The sequence below is a fragment of the Martes martes genome, assembly GCF_963455335.1.
Source record: "Martes martes genome assembly, chromosome: 10".
Classification (NCBI taxonomy): Eukaryota; Metazoa; Chordata; class Mammalia; order Carnivora; family Mustelidae; genus Martes; species Martes martes.
In genome coordinates, this window is record NC_137898.1 from 87812458 (window position 1) to 87826144 (window position 13687).

The 13687-nt window shown below is 52.2% G+C and overlaps 1 protein-coding gene across 2 annotated transcripts in view; it reads left to right on the forward strand.

The window, feature by feature from the left end:
• IGSF9B (immunoglobulin superfamily member 9B) overlaps positions 1-13687 on the forward strand; it is a gene marked incomplete at its 5' end in the record, with an annotated part of 47396 nt that overhangs the window by 9066 nt on the left and 24643 nt on the right. For both annotated transcript variants that reach the window (XM_080817130.1, XM_080817131.1), the window contains 6 exons: positions 1239-1436; positions 3278-3424; positions 8670-8821; positions 9096-9213; positions 10565-10706; positions 11042-11187. In XM_080817130.1, the coding sequence (XP_080673256.1) occupies positions 1239-1436; positions 3278-3424; positions 8670-8821; positions 9096-9213; positions 10565-10706; positions 11042-11187 (903 nt within the window). The remainder of the gene's footprint in view (positions 1-1238; positions 1437-3277; positions 3425-8669; positions 8822-9095; positions 9214-10564; positions 10707-11041; positions 11188-13687) is intronic.

A 13687-nucleotide genomic window follows, 5' to 3' on the forward strand; every position in this document is an offset into this window, starting at 1 on the left:
GAAGGGAAGTGAGTTTGGATGGGGAGAGCTGTGGTCTGGTCCGGAGTTGTGTTGGGTAGTGTGAGGGAAAGCAGAGGGAGAGGCTTCTCCAGTCTGTCCCTTTCACTGGGAAAACAAGCTGGACAAGGTGACTTTGTGGGCATGGAGTCCTTGTGTGGGAGGGAGCAGTTTCAGGCTGAAGGTGGGGATGGCACGCCTCCTGTAGGGGCTCAGGAGCAGGCTGCCAGGCTAGAGAAGCCCTGCCTGGGTTAATCTGTCCTCTGTGTCCTCCAGCTTGGGGGTGGGGGTGGGGGTGGGTTTCTCTCCACGTTGCCCTCCCGATGCCAAGAGGATGGGTGCACCCTATCCAGCTGTATGTTTTATCACTACCAAAGGTGGGATGATTTCCCCTTATCTGGCTGAGCTCAGCAGTCCCAAGGGCTCTGCTCTGTCCCCAGCATCCTGCTATCCTAGTGGTGATGTCTGGGGCTTAGAAATTGGAGGGCTAGAAGCCCCTCCTGCTCCCCTCTCTGCAGCAGGTGCAGTGGGGCAAGGGAGGAGGGGCCTGGAGAGGCCAGTCAGGCCTGTGGGGTTTTCCCTCTGGTGTTGCCATGAGCAGCCTCTGCTCAGCTTGTTAGGGATTCCCCTGCTCCTGTATGGAGTACTCTTGTTTTGTGCTGCGAACATCAGGCTGAGCTGGGGGTGGGGCGTAGGAGGAGGCTGGCTCTGCGGTTCCTACCAGGCTCTGGTGGGAAGTATCCAGTACAGGAAGAGATTCCATATTTATACTCTCTCGGCTACAGCAGGCCCCTGTAGCCCAGGCTGCGGGTCTCCACAACAAGGTGGAGGCCCCCTCCACTTTCTCAGTAGCCAGACCTCTTAGAACTGAGGGGGGTGTGTGCAGTGGGGGAGGATATGGTTACGGCTGTGCTCTTTGGGATTTGGGGAGGGAAGGTTTGGCTTGCAGGACTGGAAAGAACTGCTTCCTTCTCTTCTCCCCGCTTTCTTCTCCATCTCAGGTTCATGGATACCTGGGGCCCCCAGGGCTGTGGAGATATGAGTAGGGAGTGGGGAGAAAGGGGTTTAGGGTGCACTGTGGACCCTCTGGGGAGTGACTGAGCTCCTTTTCAGGAGGAGGGCTGGGTGGCCAACTGGCCTTGGGAATGGGAGTGGATGGGCAGGGGGCTGCCTCTTGGGCTGCTGGGGCAGGATCTCCTTGTCACCTCCCTTTGTGCATCCCAACTTTGCTGACCCACTAGCTGCCCACGGCCTACGAGAAGAGCCCGAGTTTGTGACCGCAAGAGCCGGTGAGAGTGTGGTCCTGCGATGCGACGTGATTCATCCGGTGACGGGACAGCCCCCGCCCTATGTCGTGGAGTGGTTCAAGTTTGGGGTGCCCATCCCTATCTTCATCAAGTTTGGCTACTATCCACCTCATGTGGACCCTGAGTATGCAGGTAAGGTCTAGGCTGCAGGGGCTCCCCCTGCCCCACCCTACCATCTCTTCTCCCCGTTGTAGCATGGCTGGCCTTCTCTCTCAGTGGTCATGGTCACTGTTCCTCCTGCCTATCTCTCTGTTGCCACTTATCTTTTTACAACTGGTCTGTTATCTGTGCTGCACAGTCTCTGCCTCTTTCCTTCCATCCCTCGGACTTTGGTAGGTTTTAATTAAGTGGTGGGGAGGAGAGGGACGAGGTGACGCAGACACAAACATCACAGCACAGTTAGGGGTGTGCAGGGGCAGGAGCAGTGGTAAGGACAGGGAAGCCTACAGAGCCCACCATGTAGGACAGCAGGGCTGCGCTGAAGGGCAGCTCTGTGCAGGAAGAAGCTGAGTCAGAGCCCTGCTGCCCTTGGCCAGGCATGCTGGCGGCAGCTGTGGAGTTTGCTGTGTCTGCCTTGGCCCACTCCCTCCCTCTGGCTCTGAAGTTGGGGCCTCATCCCATCCCTGAGCAGAAGCAAACATTGGGGGCTAGTTCATGCTATAGCGGTGGGCACCTGCTTTCTGCCTCCTCTGCCACGCCAGCCTCCCACCCAGGTGCCCTGGGTGTTTTGCTCTGCAGTTGCTCCTGCCAGCAGGGGCCTCACTCTGAGTCACTGCCAATGCCTGACCACCAGCCTGCCTGGCTGGAGGAAGAAGAGTGTGGGACGTGTACGTGTGTGAGTGTGCTTATGTGAACGTGAGTGTGAGCATGTGTGTGTGTGCGTGAATGCATGTGTGTGCTGGGGTTTTCAAAGGAAGGCAGGAAGCTGGCAGACCTTGCTTTTATCTTTACTTCTGGCTCCTGAGGTCTGAATTGCATTTCTCCCAGAAAGTTCCATTTCTCTCTCTTTCCCTCTTGGACCTATCTCTTATTCTCTTTTTGGTTGTGGTTGGTTTTGACATTCTGGTCTTTAGGCAGATTGCCAGTATTGAGACAGGATGAAAACAGAGACAGTGGTGACATTGGAGTGAGGGGTGAGCTAAGGTGGTGGGTGAGGGAAGGGCGGGTCCTGAGGGCTGCTTCTCATCCTGGACTCCCATTCCGCTTGGCTCCTGCTGGATCTCTTACCTTACCATCACCATGAATGAGACAAATATGACTTCCTAATGGGGAGGAGGATGGAGTTAAGGAGAGTAGCTGGGGGGTGGGGTGGGAAGGGGCTTTGCTCTGCTTGCCAGTCCTATCCTCATTCTCGGGCTTATGGGCCCTAGTGCCTCAGCTCCTGGGGACATTGGGCTCTGGCTAGATGAGCAGTCTGTCTGGCCTGGGCAGCAGGACTGGGAGGGGACCCCACCACTCTGGTCCCTGCGTGCCCTCCCTCTGCTTTATCATAGGGAAGCCTGGCAGACAGGTGCAGGGGGTGAGGACCCAGCAGGGAGATGGATGTCACTCAGCCTGAAATGAGGTTCAGGGGTCTGCTCTAGGGTCCCCTACCTCACCCTCTTCTGTTTGTACCTTTGTTCCCTCTCTTGCTTCCTCCCACTCTCTTTCTTCCTTCATGCCTTTCCTTTGTCTCAAGAGATCTGTAGCAAGACAGGAGTATTTCAAGGGACTGAAGCTCTTCCCAGTGCCAAACTCAGAGTTACAGTTGCAGCTGGGTGGGGCCAACTGAGGCTGGGAGAATGGCTCCATGGCTGGGCTGTGCGCCTTTCCCTTTGCTACCTGCTGCCTGGGGTTGTTGCCGGCTGTTACTTTGGGGCCATGCCATGAAAAATGGTCCGAAGGTTACAATGGGTCCTCTGTCTTTGGCGGGTGTTTTGCTGCTCACCCCACCCTGACGGCCTCCTGGGCTTTTGCCCACTGTCTTCCTGTAGGCCGGGCAAGCCTTCATGATAAAGCATCCTTGCGGCTGGAACAGGTCCGCTCTGAGGACCAGGGCTGGTACGAGTGCAAAGTGCTCATGCTGGACCAGCAGTATGACACCTTTCACAATGGCAGCTGGGTCCATCTCACCATCAACGGTGCGTATGGGGCTCACTCCTGGGGACGGGTGGGTGGGGAGCCACCTGGAAGGCTACACCCCAAGGACCTGCTTTGGGGAAAGCCTCTTTCCTGACTACCATATCCCTGCTCCAAATCTCTGCTGCAAAAAGGAGTTAGCAGGGCTGGGCCCCATTGAGTGAGAAGTTCCCACCTCTTGCTTCCCCCTCCGTTGTCTCCCTAGAGCTTCTGGGGTCAGTGGAGGCACACGGGAGGAGCAGCTCCTCAGGCATGAGGCAGGGTTTGCTGCGGGTGTTGGCATCGGAGCTCCTTACAGGGAGGTCAGAATCTGGTTCTTGAAACCAGGAGGGTTAAGGCTTTGTGCAGGCCAAATTTGTATCTGCTGGCTCCATTTCTCAGCCTTGGGAAGACCCTGCTAGCCCAGGAAATGCCTTCCCACTCTAGTGGGATTCCTGGAGTTCCACCATGACAGTTTTCCTTTATAGGTGAATATTTTGGTTCCTTGTTAAATATGTTCATTTGAGTGACATGCAGTGAGGGTCTGTTGCGTGCCTTGCCCACACTAGGTGATGGGAAAACAGTGGTGATGAAGCCCAGACACAGTCCCTGCTTGTATTGGATTTATTGTCCAAGGAAATGTTAAGAATCCTGTGAAGAGTAACCATTTTAATGGCTATCAGGTGTTGATAGCTCACATGAAATGAATTGGCGCTGTATGTTGATGCTTTTCAAGTGTTTGCAAAGGCCTCAGGTGAGCTGGCCCAGTTCCCAGTGCTGGTGAAGGCTGCGGTCTGGGTCTGAGGCTGTGACCACACCAGGCACTGGACCTTCTGTGTGTCCCCAGATGGAGAGTCTCTCTTGTGTCCCTGGGAGTCCTTACTTGGGAGGAGATACTCTGGAGGAGCCAGAAGAAGCTGGAACCGTGGAGAAAAATCTGGAGAAGTGGCATATATGCTTTGGATGTGCCACACACAGCTTGGGTCCTTATGGTTGTGATGTCTGTGACTATAGATGCTGTGGGTGGGAGAGAGAAATTGATGTCGTTCCTGGCTTGGAAGCTTCTGATGGTATCGATCTGCTCTGAAGAATGACTCTGTCTGCCCTGTTTTGTGGGGCTGGATCATTCCTCCCATAGGAGTCAGGCCATGCTGCATGGCTTGAGAACCTCTCCAGGGTCCTGAAAGAACAGACTATTTTAGCCAGGGCACGGGTCTCTTAGCCATTGCGCTCCTAGAACAGTGTTGGTCCAGACTGCCTAACCCGTTCAATGCAGTTGGCTCCTGTAAAATAGTCCCAAGAGACTGGAGGCTTATTTTAAGTCTCTGGTGGGCTGTCCCCACCACACAGTAAGCTTTTGAGTCACCTCCTTTTGATGCCAGCTGTTGTGTGTGCCGAGAATGAAAACTCATCTTAATATTAGCCCAAGCAAAACATAATTAGGAAGGTAAATCGGCTGCTAAAAGCTTCACTGACTGAACACTGAGCCAAGAGTCCCCACGTTGGTTTCTGTCTCTCTAACACCCTTCCAAAGCTGGGCTGAAATCCTGACCCCCTTTTCTCTTCATGTTATCTTTGCAGTGTCTATTTGGCGACCTGAGACATTGGGTGCTCAGTAGGCGCTCACATGACAGCAAAGTAGAATTTAGTTAAGAATTGTATGTTCTTTTATGTCCCTGCATGCATGAGTGGGAATTGATTCTTTGAGAATTCCTAATTGCTCAGAGTGGAATGAACATGGTTTGGTGAGAAGGTTTGGTTTATTTCATGAACTCACTGCATTCATTTCATGAATCCGATAGCTGTGGGATCCCAAGTAAGTCTCTGAGCATCAGCTTCCGGTGCCTGTTTGCGGAGGTGTTGTGAGGATCAGATGAAATGCTGTGTGAGAAAGCATCTTGCACAGTGTCTGGAACGTTAATTACATGTGGGTCAGCTGCTGGCCATCCTCTTTCTCAGGAGAGAAAGAAGATGAAATCAGATGAGCGTGTAGTGGCAGGGAGGCAGGAGCACGGGAAGGTCCTCAGACTGGAAGATGCAGAGGACTGTGGTAGTTGGAAAGTCGTTGTCAATTCACAACACATCTTGAATCCTGGCTTTTAGTATTTACATGAGTAACGTGTATACCCTGGGCTTGGAGATCAGAGTGGAGTGCTCCTTGTCAATCTTGTAAATAAAGAGAAGTTACACACATACACATCTTGAATGTTTTCTCTGTGGCAGGCTCTGGGGACACAGCAGTGGACCCAACCAAGACCTCACTCTTAAGGAGACTTTCAGAGACAGCAAGTCCAGGGACAATTGCAATACGGGCTTTGGGAGAACAAAGGAGGGAGAGCTTCTCTGAGGGAATGACTCCTGTGCAGACATGTGACTAGGGAGTTAGCCAGGTGCAGGGGTGGGAGGTACAGAAGGGTAGTCCAGGCAGAGGGAACAGCATGCCCGGAAGCCCAGAGAAAGGAGAGTCAGTGCATTCAGGGAGGGAAGGCAGGTTGTTCATAGGGAAGTATTGGGCAGAATAGCTAAGAATGCTCCCCTCTCTGCCCCAAGCTTCAGAACCAGAGCTTACCATAGAATACTTTGCCCTTACCAAGAAACCTACCTCCCAAATGGGGAGAACAGAACAGATACCTTTCAAGGTGAGAGAGCTCTCCCTTTATTCCCCCCCTCCTTTCACCCCGAGTTCTGGGGTACCTTCCAGCATAAATATTTCCATTATGGAAGGAAAGAGTCTGGATTGCCAACATTCCATTGCTTCCAAACTAGAATGTTTAGTGTCAGGCATTTTCTGACAGAGATCACCTTTGGAAAATGAAAGGCCAGTGAAAAATTAGAATTACAAATGGTCTCATTCCCCTTCTGTGTTTTCCTGAAGACCAGTTGGGTGGAAACAAACCCAATTATTCCTTTATCACATATAAAAGACCCAAAAAGCCCAAGCCAAGTCTTGCTTTAGATTGGTGAATTACTTGGAGGAGAGGCCAGCCTGTTTCTAACCTGCACTATTAATTATAGGGCACTTGTAAAAAAGAATTAAGCCTGGAAATGCAGCTGGCAAGCTAACACCTAATTCTGTAAATAATCGAGAGTCAAACCATTATTTTCCTGAAAACTCGAGATTGTTCAAAGTACTTTCCTGATTAGCACCTAAATAATAAAGTAATTATGTAATTAGTAATTAATTTGTCACTTCAGGATGTAATGTAATTTATTATCTTTTCTTTTAAGCTTGACACCAGAGGTAATAGAGGCTGAGGCTGCATTAGCTATATTTCAAGGGGCAGACTTGGCAAGAAGGGCTCTGTTGGAGATGAGCACACATTCCATTTCAGAAGTTGGGATTTCAGAATCTCCGTATAAGGATTTGGAATGGTTTTTGACATCATTTTTATTGTATTAGATGTTGGATGAGGAGTGACATGCTTGCAGGTGTCCATTGTGTATGTTTCGTGTGTGATGAAGTGTGCTTCTTAATTCACTCAGTATATCCAGTTCCCCCTGTATGCCCACACTAGGCTAAGGGTGTTGGAAATCATTGAAGAAAGCAGTCTTGTCATGATCTTGCTCCTGGGAAGTTTTGTGTATTTGAATTTGTGTTGATTTGTAGGTGTGTGTATGTGTGTATATTAAGTTCATTCATCCATTCAACATATGTTTGTTGTATGCTCTGTTACATGCCAGGAATTGGGAGAAAAGCCGGGCATGCAGTGGGATTTACAGAAAAGATCTTTGTTCTCAGGGAAAGTCAGTGATTGATGCTTTAAAGAAAATAATGCAGTCCAAGGGGGTAGAGAGTACTGGAAGTGCTATCTTAGGTGGGTTGACCACTTAAGGCAGAGGTGGCATTTTAGCAAAATTTTGCATGAATCAAAGGAGTGAGGTCTGGGTACAGAGAGGACGGCAAATGCAAAGGCCCTGAGGTTGGACGTTCTTGGCACATTCAAGGAAGACAAAGATGGCCAGTGGGGCTAGAGCACAGTGAAGGGGGTATGTGGTAGCAGATGAGGTTGGAAGACTGAGGGGGAAGCAGGACCAAATATTGAAGCTCTCTGACTGGTTCTCAGGACAGCGCTGTCTGGAGAGGTGACACCCATCTCAAAGCTTCTCATGGATGCCTCAGAGGTTTCCAGGGAGATGGTAATGATAAGAGTAATGACAAAAGAACCAGCATTTCACACATATTTACATTACAAGATCCCTTTCACAAACTATCTCACTTACTCCTCACCTCAGTCCTGGAGGGGGGCAGATTTAGGTAAAACCCAGAGAGGCTGAGTGACTTGCCCAGGGTTACCCAACAAGTGGCAGGCTAGCACTTTAACTTGGTCTTGACCTTTGGGTACCTTAGGATGAGCTAAAAATGTCCTGCCCCAGCCTGGCATTGTGAACCCCAGGGCTGGTGTTCAACAGTGGGGCCCCTCCTTGTCACTTCCAAAGCACTGATAGTCCAACGGGTTAAGATTGACCTGATTGCCTATGCAAGCAGCTCAGACTAATGAGGCTGAGTCTCTTAACAGCTGATTATCCAAACAGGATGGGATTTTAGTCAAAACTCCAATCAATGCAAGTCGTGATGTGGGGATAACCTGGCATAATCAGAAGAGAATTGAGAAGGGAGTAGCCTGCAGAGCAGGCTGTCTTTCTGCCTGGACGCAAGAAAGGGTGGAAGCTTTTCTTTGCAGAATCTGGAAAAGTAAGATTCTTTGTAACCATGGCCTGAGGTCTATGTTAGGCCTAGATGATGCTCAGATAGAAGACATCCTGGAAACGGGGGGCCTGGCTGGGCTGAGGTTAAGGAAATAGGCGTATCAGGGATGATCTTGAGGTGAAAGGGGGATGACGGAACAGTTTGGAGCTGTTGGCAAGTGTGTGCAGGCTGTGAGAAAGCAGTCTTGTTTATTGCTCTGTCCTTAGTGCTAAGCATAGTAGCTTAGCACTACTAAGCTAAGTGTCCTTAGTGCTAAGTATCCTTAGCACTAAGCATAGCATCCTTATAGATGCTCAGCAAACATTTGTTTCTTGGGAATTAGCCAAGTACAGCAGGAGAAGTTTAGAATTTGCACCCAGCCGGACTGACTTTGAATTTCAGGTCTCTCCTCCCCTGATAAGACTCATGGGCAGACGATTTTGCCCATCTCCCTCTTCCTTCATTTATCCCAGCACTTCGCAGAGGGTTATCTATGAACACAGTGGATGTGGTGCCTGGCGTGTGTGGGTGCCGCACGCGGGGCAGCAGGCTGGCTAACCCCACCCTGGGTCTCTCTGCAGCTCCTCCCACCTTTACAGAAACACCCCCCCAGTACATTGAGGCCAAGGAAGGTGGCAGTGTTACCATGACCTGCACAGCTTTTGGAAACCCTAAGCCCATTGTCACCTGGCTTAAGGAGGGGACACTCCTAGGTGCTAGTGGGAAATACCAGGTAAGTGTGGTTCTCCTTTGGGGCTGCTGTACTTCTTCCTCCTTGCTCACCCTTCCTTTGCCTCCTCCCTCTCCACGGCAGCCTCCCACTTCACATGACTGGTAACACTCTGCACAGCACACAGCCTGGCTGGTGTCTGGTTGGAGGGAGATGGAACACGAAGTGCCTGGCTCCATATCCCCCTGGTGCATGAGCCCTAGGTCCATCTACACCTGGGGGTGGTGCTGGTGGGACCCCAGGGTGGGTGCTGAGCTCTGTCTCTTCTTGGCCCCAGGTGAGTGATGGCAGCCTGACGGTGACATCGGTCAGTAGGGAGGACAGAGGTGCCTACACCTGTCGTGCATACAGCATCCAGGGAGAGGCTGTCCATACCACTCATCTGCTTGTCCAGGGTAAGAGCAGTTTCTCTCCTCTTCATGCCCTGGACCTTTTGCAGGGACTTCCAGCCCATCTGAGCTGTAGAGGGGTTTGCCCTGGGCATGGCTGGCCCAGCTGGGGTGGCTGGGGAGATGGGCAGCCTATGAGTAGGGGGGTTGGGCTCCTCCTGAGTATTGTGCGGCTCACAGCCAGAGCGCCCATGGTGGCCTGCTGTGGCCATCACCTGGGATGATGGGAGGCACTATGTTGAGTGGGTTTTGGGTTTCTCTCTCTGTCCAAATGGTGTCCTGCCATGCCTCCGTCTTCCCCGGGGGAGGGGACTTCTCTCAGGTTCCCACCCCATTAGTGATGGCATCAATAAATAACGACAGGAACTCAGTCCAAACCTCAGACGTTTAAACAACACAGAGGGCATTTGGCAGAGCCGGGGTCTGCCTGGTCAGCACTGGGAAATGCCGGTCCACCCTGCCTAGGGCCCCAGAGTGCCCCAGGGGGGACAGCATCTGGGAGGCGGGGTCTCTGTACTTTTGTGCCGAGCCCAGCCACCCTCTTTGCCTCCCACCCACTGCCTGCCGGAGGAAGAGCGAGGGCTGAGGGTGGCTGTCTAGGCTGCCGGGGTGCTAAGACACATGTTCTTTCTGCTTTCTTCTGATTTGGAGTGTTGAGTGGCAATGTGGGCCAGAGGTCCCTCTGCAGCTCGGAGAAGAGCTGCCTTCTCAGGAGAGAGCCAGGTGGTAGCTGTGGACTGTCCGGAAAGCCAGCGCCAGGGAGGGCTGGGATTTCACCTGCTGTTGACTCTGCTTGCCCCCTGGCTCTTTGCTCCGAATCTGCCCTCCGGACCTCTGGCAGATAAGCAGCACAAGCCTCTTAGCTCCTTCAGAGGCCAGATTACTCCTTGCTCTGGACTGAAAAGAATGGCTTTTGTCCCTCCTGCATGTGCCCTGCTTCTGTTCTGCTGGAGAGAGGGATGGGTAGGAAGGGGTGTGTGTGTGTGTTAGGGAGGTTAGATAGCTGGTTTGGGGTGCCAGGATTTACAGAGGCTGTGTGCATGGAGGTGAGGGGCATGCATACACCGAAAAGGGTGTCTGCAGCTGGTTCAAGGGTCATGCTGTGATCACATCCCAGGACCCTTTGCATCTTGGACCTGTAAGGAGAGTAAGACCTGACCATAGCAGCAGCTAGAAGGATATCTAGGATAGCTGCCCAGCATATGCTGTTCCTCTTGGGCCAGTGCTGCCCTCCAACTCCCTCCCAGAGTTCTGGGCACACCTTCCTGAGTCATGTCAGACCTTCCTGGGAGGACCCCGAGCTGTCGCTCTCTCCTCCTGCACCAGGTAAGGTCATGTTTATTTCCTCTTTCCCCAGGGCCTCCCTTCATAGTTTCCCCTCCTGAGAACATCACTGTCAACATATCCCAGGATGCTCTGCTCACCTGCCGGGCAGAGGCGTATCCCGGCAACCTCACTTACACCTGGTATTGGCAGGATGAGAACGTCTACTTCCAGAAGTAAGCATGATGCCCCACCTGGGGGTGGGGGAGCGGTGGTAGCGGTGGTGGTCCTCAGCCACCAGGCCTCCCAGATGCAAGGCCTTTGAACAGGGGCTGCCACAGGCTGCCCTTGGGCTATGGGAGTTTACAGAGAGGCGATCCAGTCTTCCCAGGTGCAAGGCCAGTGTCTGCACAGAGCGGCCTTGAAAGGGGCCAGGAACGCGAGGAAGTGCTGGCTCTTCCCGCCTCATTGGCAGGGTGAAGGGACTCCTTGCTTCCTTGCTGTGCTGGCTCATGTGCTTCTTCCCTCCATGCCAACCCCCGCCCCTCCTTGTCTCCTTGTTTGTTTGCAGCGACCTGAAGTTGAGAGTGCGGATCTTGATTGACGGGACCCTGATCATCTTCCGGGTGAAGCCCGAGGATGCGGGGAAGTACACATGCGTCCCTAGCAACAGCTTGGGGCGCTCCCCCTCTGCCTCAGCGTACTTAACTGTGCAGTGTGAGTAGGGGTGAGGGAGAGCCACACATGGTGGGGGTTCCAGAAGAGACAGGCCTCCTTAGCTGGACTGGATGCTGGCAGACAGCAGGAGACCGAGGGTCATTTGAGGGAACGTGGGCAGAGGAATGACAGGAAGCAGGGATAGCCCAACAGGAGGGCGAGACCTGGACTGGTCAGTTGAGGTGAAACTAGCACTTGCTGGGCATCTTTTTTGGGCCAGGCATTGCTACACGTGTTGGCTGATTCGTTCCATCAGCCAAGCTTGGGTTGGATTCAAGGATGGGCAGACCTGAGCAATTGTCCTTGAAGTCAGTGCTAGCCAGCACCTCTCTCTGGACCGTGAACAAGATGTCTCTGGTGCCTTTTTTCCCTCAGGTACATGAGGGAGGGTAGGTGACACTGACACAGGGTTAGATTTCTTGTCAGCTCTCCGCCTTCCCCCACTGTGGATAGTTGTGTGGGGTGAGGGGGACAGGACCCTCTTCTGGAGTGACTTGATCTAGTTCTGCCAACACCTGGCTCCCTCCTTGCTCTTCTCTAGGGCTGCCAGAGATCCACACGGATGAGCTGCTCCTCACGCCAGCACAATCGAGGGCTTTTGTGCAAGCACAATAATTCAGTTTGCTAATCTTGAATCCGTCAGCGTAGTCAATGCTTTCCCACCCCCCTGGCAAGCTGATCATTGTGAGAAAGGGAGAGAAGGATGAGTAATGAGGATTAATTTCTTCCGTTTGATTTGTGGATGGCCCTGTCACTCAGACAACAAAGGCGCTGGGATGTTACTGGAGGTGACAGGCTCTCCATCACTGGAGGGCTGGTGTGGGAGAGCCGCTCACCCCCAGGGGCGTGCAGCAGCAGGGGGACAAGGAGGACAGGCTGGAGATGCCTGGATCAGCATTTGAGCTGAGAACAAACAGAAGAACAGTTGGTGACCCCAGGAGGTAGGGCTGGTCTCTGAAGCCACTCTGCAGAGCTGGGTGTTTGCACTTGTCTCCTGTCGAATGGGTGCCAGGGTGACGGAGCCTGGCTGGACCTTTGAGCCCCTCTCAGCTGCTAACCTCACATTCTCATTATTTTCTTCTCGATGCAGTAACTTTACGGGCAGGGACAAAGGCAACATTTCACCATTTCCATGGTCGTCAACTTAAAAAGGCTTTCAGCACACTACATTAGGAAGTCTCTAGTTTTTAAGGGCTATGAGGCCCAAGAAAAGTGATCTGATGTGACCCAGGACATCAGGCCTGTCCCACCCAGACCTGCAGTAGGAAAAAGCCAGTCAAGAAGCTATTTGCATAGGACTTGCTGGATGTGAAACGGCCAGGGGAAGGGAAGAGTCCACTTGTAGTAGCATCTTGTCTGGCTATGTCACTTGGGCAAGAAGGTGGCAGTGGCAGAGGAAGAAAGCCAACAGGGGTGGTTTTTAGAAGGATGATGAATCTAACCAGGAGTAAGCCCCCCATCGGTGAAGCCCTGGGCCATTTTTCTGTCAAGAGGGGTGTGTGATTTCCCTGTCTGTCCCCAGTGCCATCACCCACTCCTGCTTGTCCTTTTTTACCTCCTTCTTGCCTTCAAAGAGAATCCAGGGGGTGAGATTTTCAGGTGGGTGAGACAAGGATCTTTATTTCTGCTAAAAAGCAATGTTCAGAGTATTTCCCATTCATAAACCCTTTGAAAATCTTGGAGAAAAAAAAAAAAAAACTCTACATACAAAAGTAGGAAGCTATGTCTAAATATATAACTCGGCCTGGTATTTATGTAATGCTGTTCTCTGAAGAGCTCCAAATGCTTAAAAGATACCAGCTCATTCATCCTCACTGCCTCACTGGAAGTTCTGGATCTTTCTCCTTGGTAGCCCTCGGGGGGAATGGGGGGAATCGAAAGGTTATGAGTCACCCACATCAGAACAGGATGTGCTGTTCTTGCTTCTCTCCTGAGAACCTTTCATCTGTTCTGTGGCCAAGGTTGAGTCTTCATTCCAGCTGCACAGAGGGGAAACTGAGGCTCGGGGGGCGGGGTGGAGCTGGGCAACTAGCACAATGGAGAGGAGAGAAAAGAACCACCGGTGGTCAAGCTTCTGAACACCTCATGCATAGAACTGACGTTCCTCTTTTGGCTTAGGATGTGGACCGAGAGCTGCTTGGCATCCAAGAGAGATTTGGGATAAGGAGCCATTGGTGGAGGGTCAGGTCAAGTGTTGACTTCAAGTTTGGAGTCTAGGGGCTGGAGATACAGACATCGAGAGTCTTTGTTCTGCTTGTTCGCCATTCATCCCCTGCATAGAAGCATTTGAGGAGTGTTATGGATCGGAGCAGGCTAGAACATGCCTTTCTCTTGAAGAATGCAGTCGGCTGGACAGAGAAAGCAGCCCGCAGCCTGCACTGCCTTGGGGTGGCCTGATGTGGCCTTTGGGGTTTGTCCATCTTGTTCCTCATGGTGGTCCCGGCACCTGGCACTGTTGTGAGCACCATGGACACATGCAGAGTTTACTGAATGGGTGGGT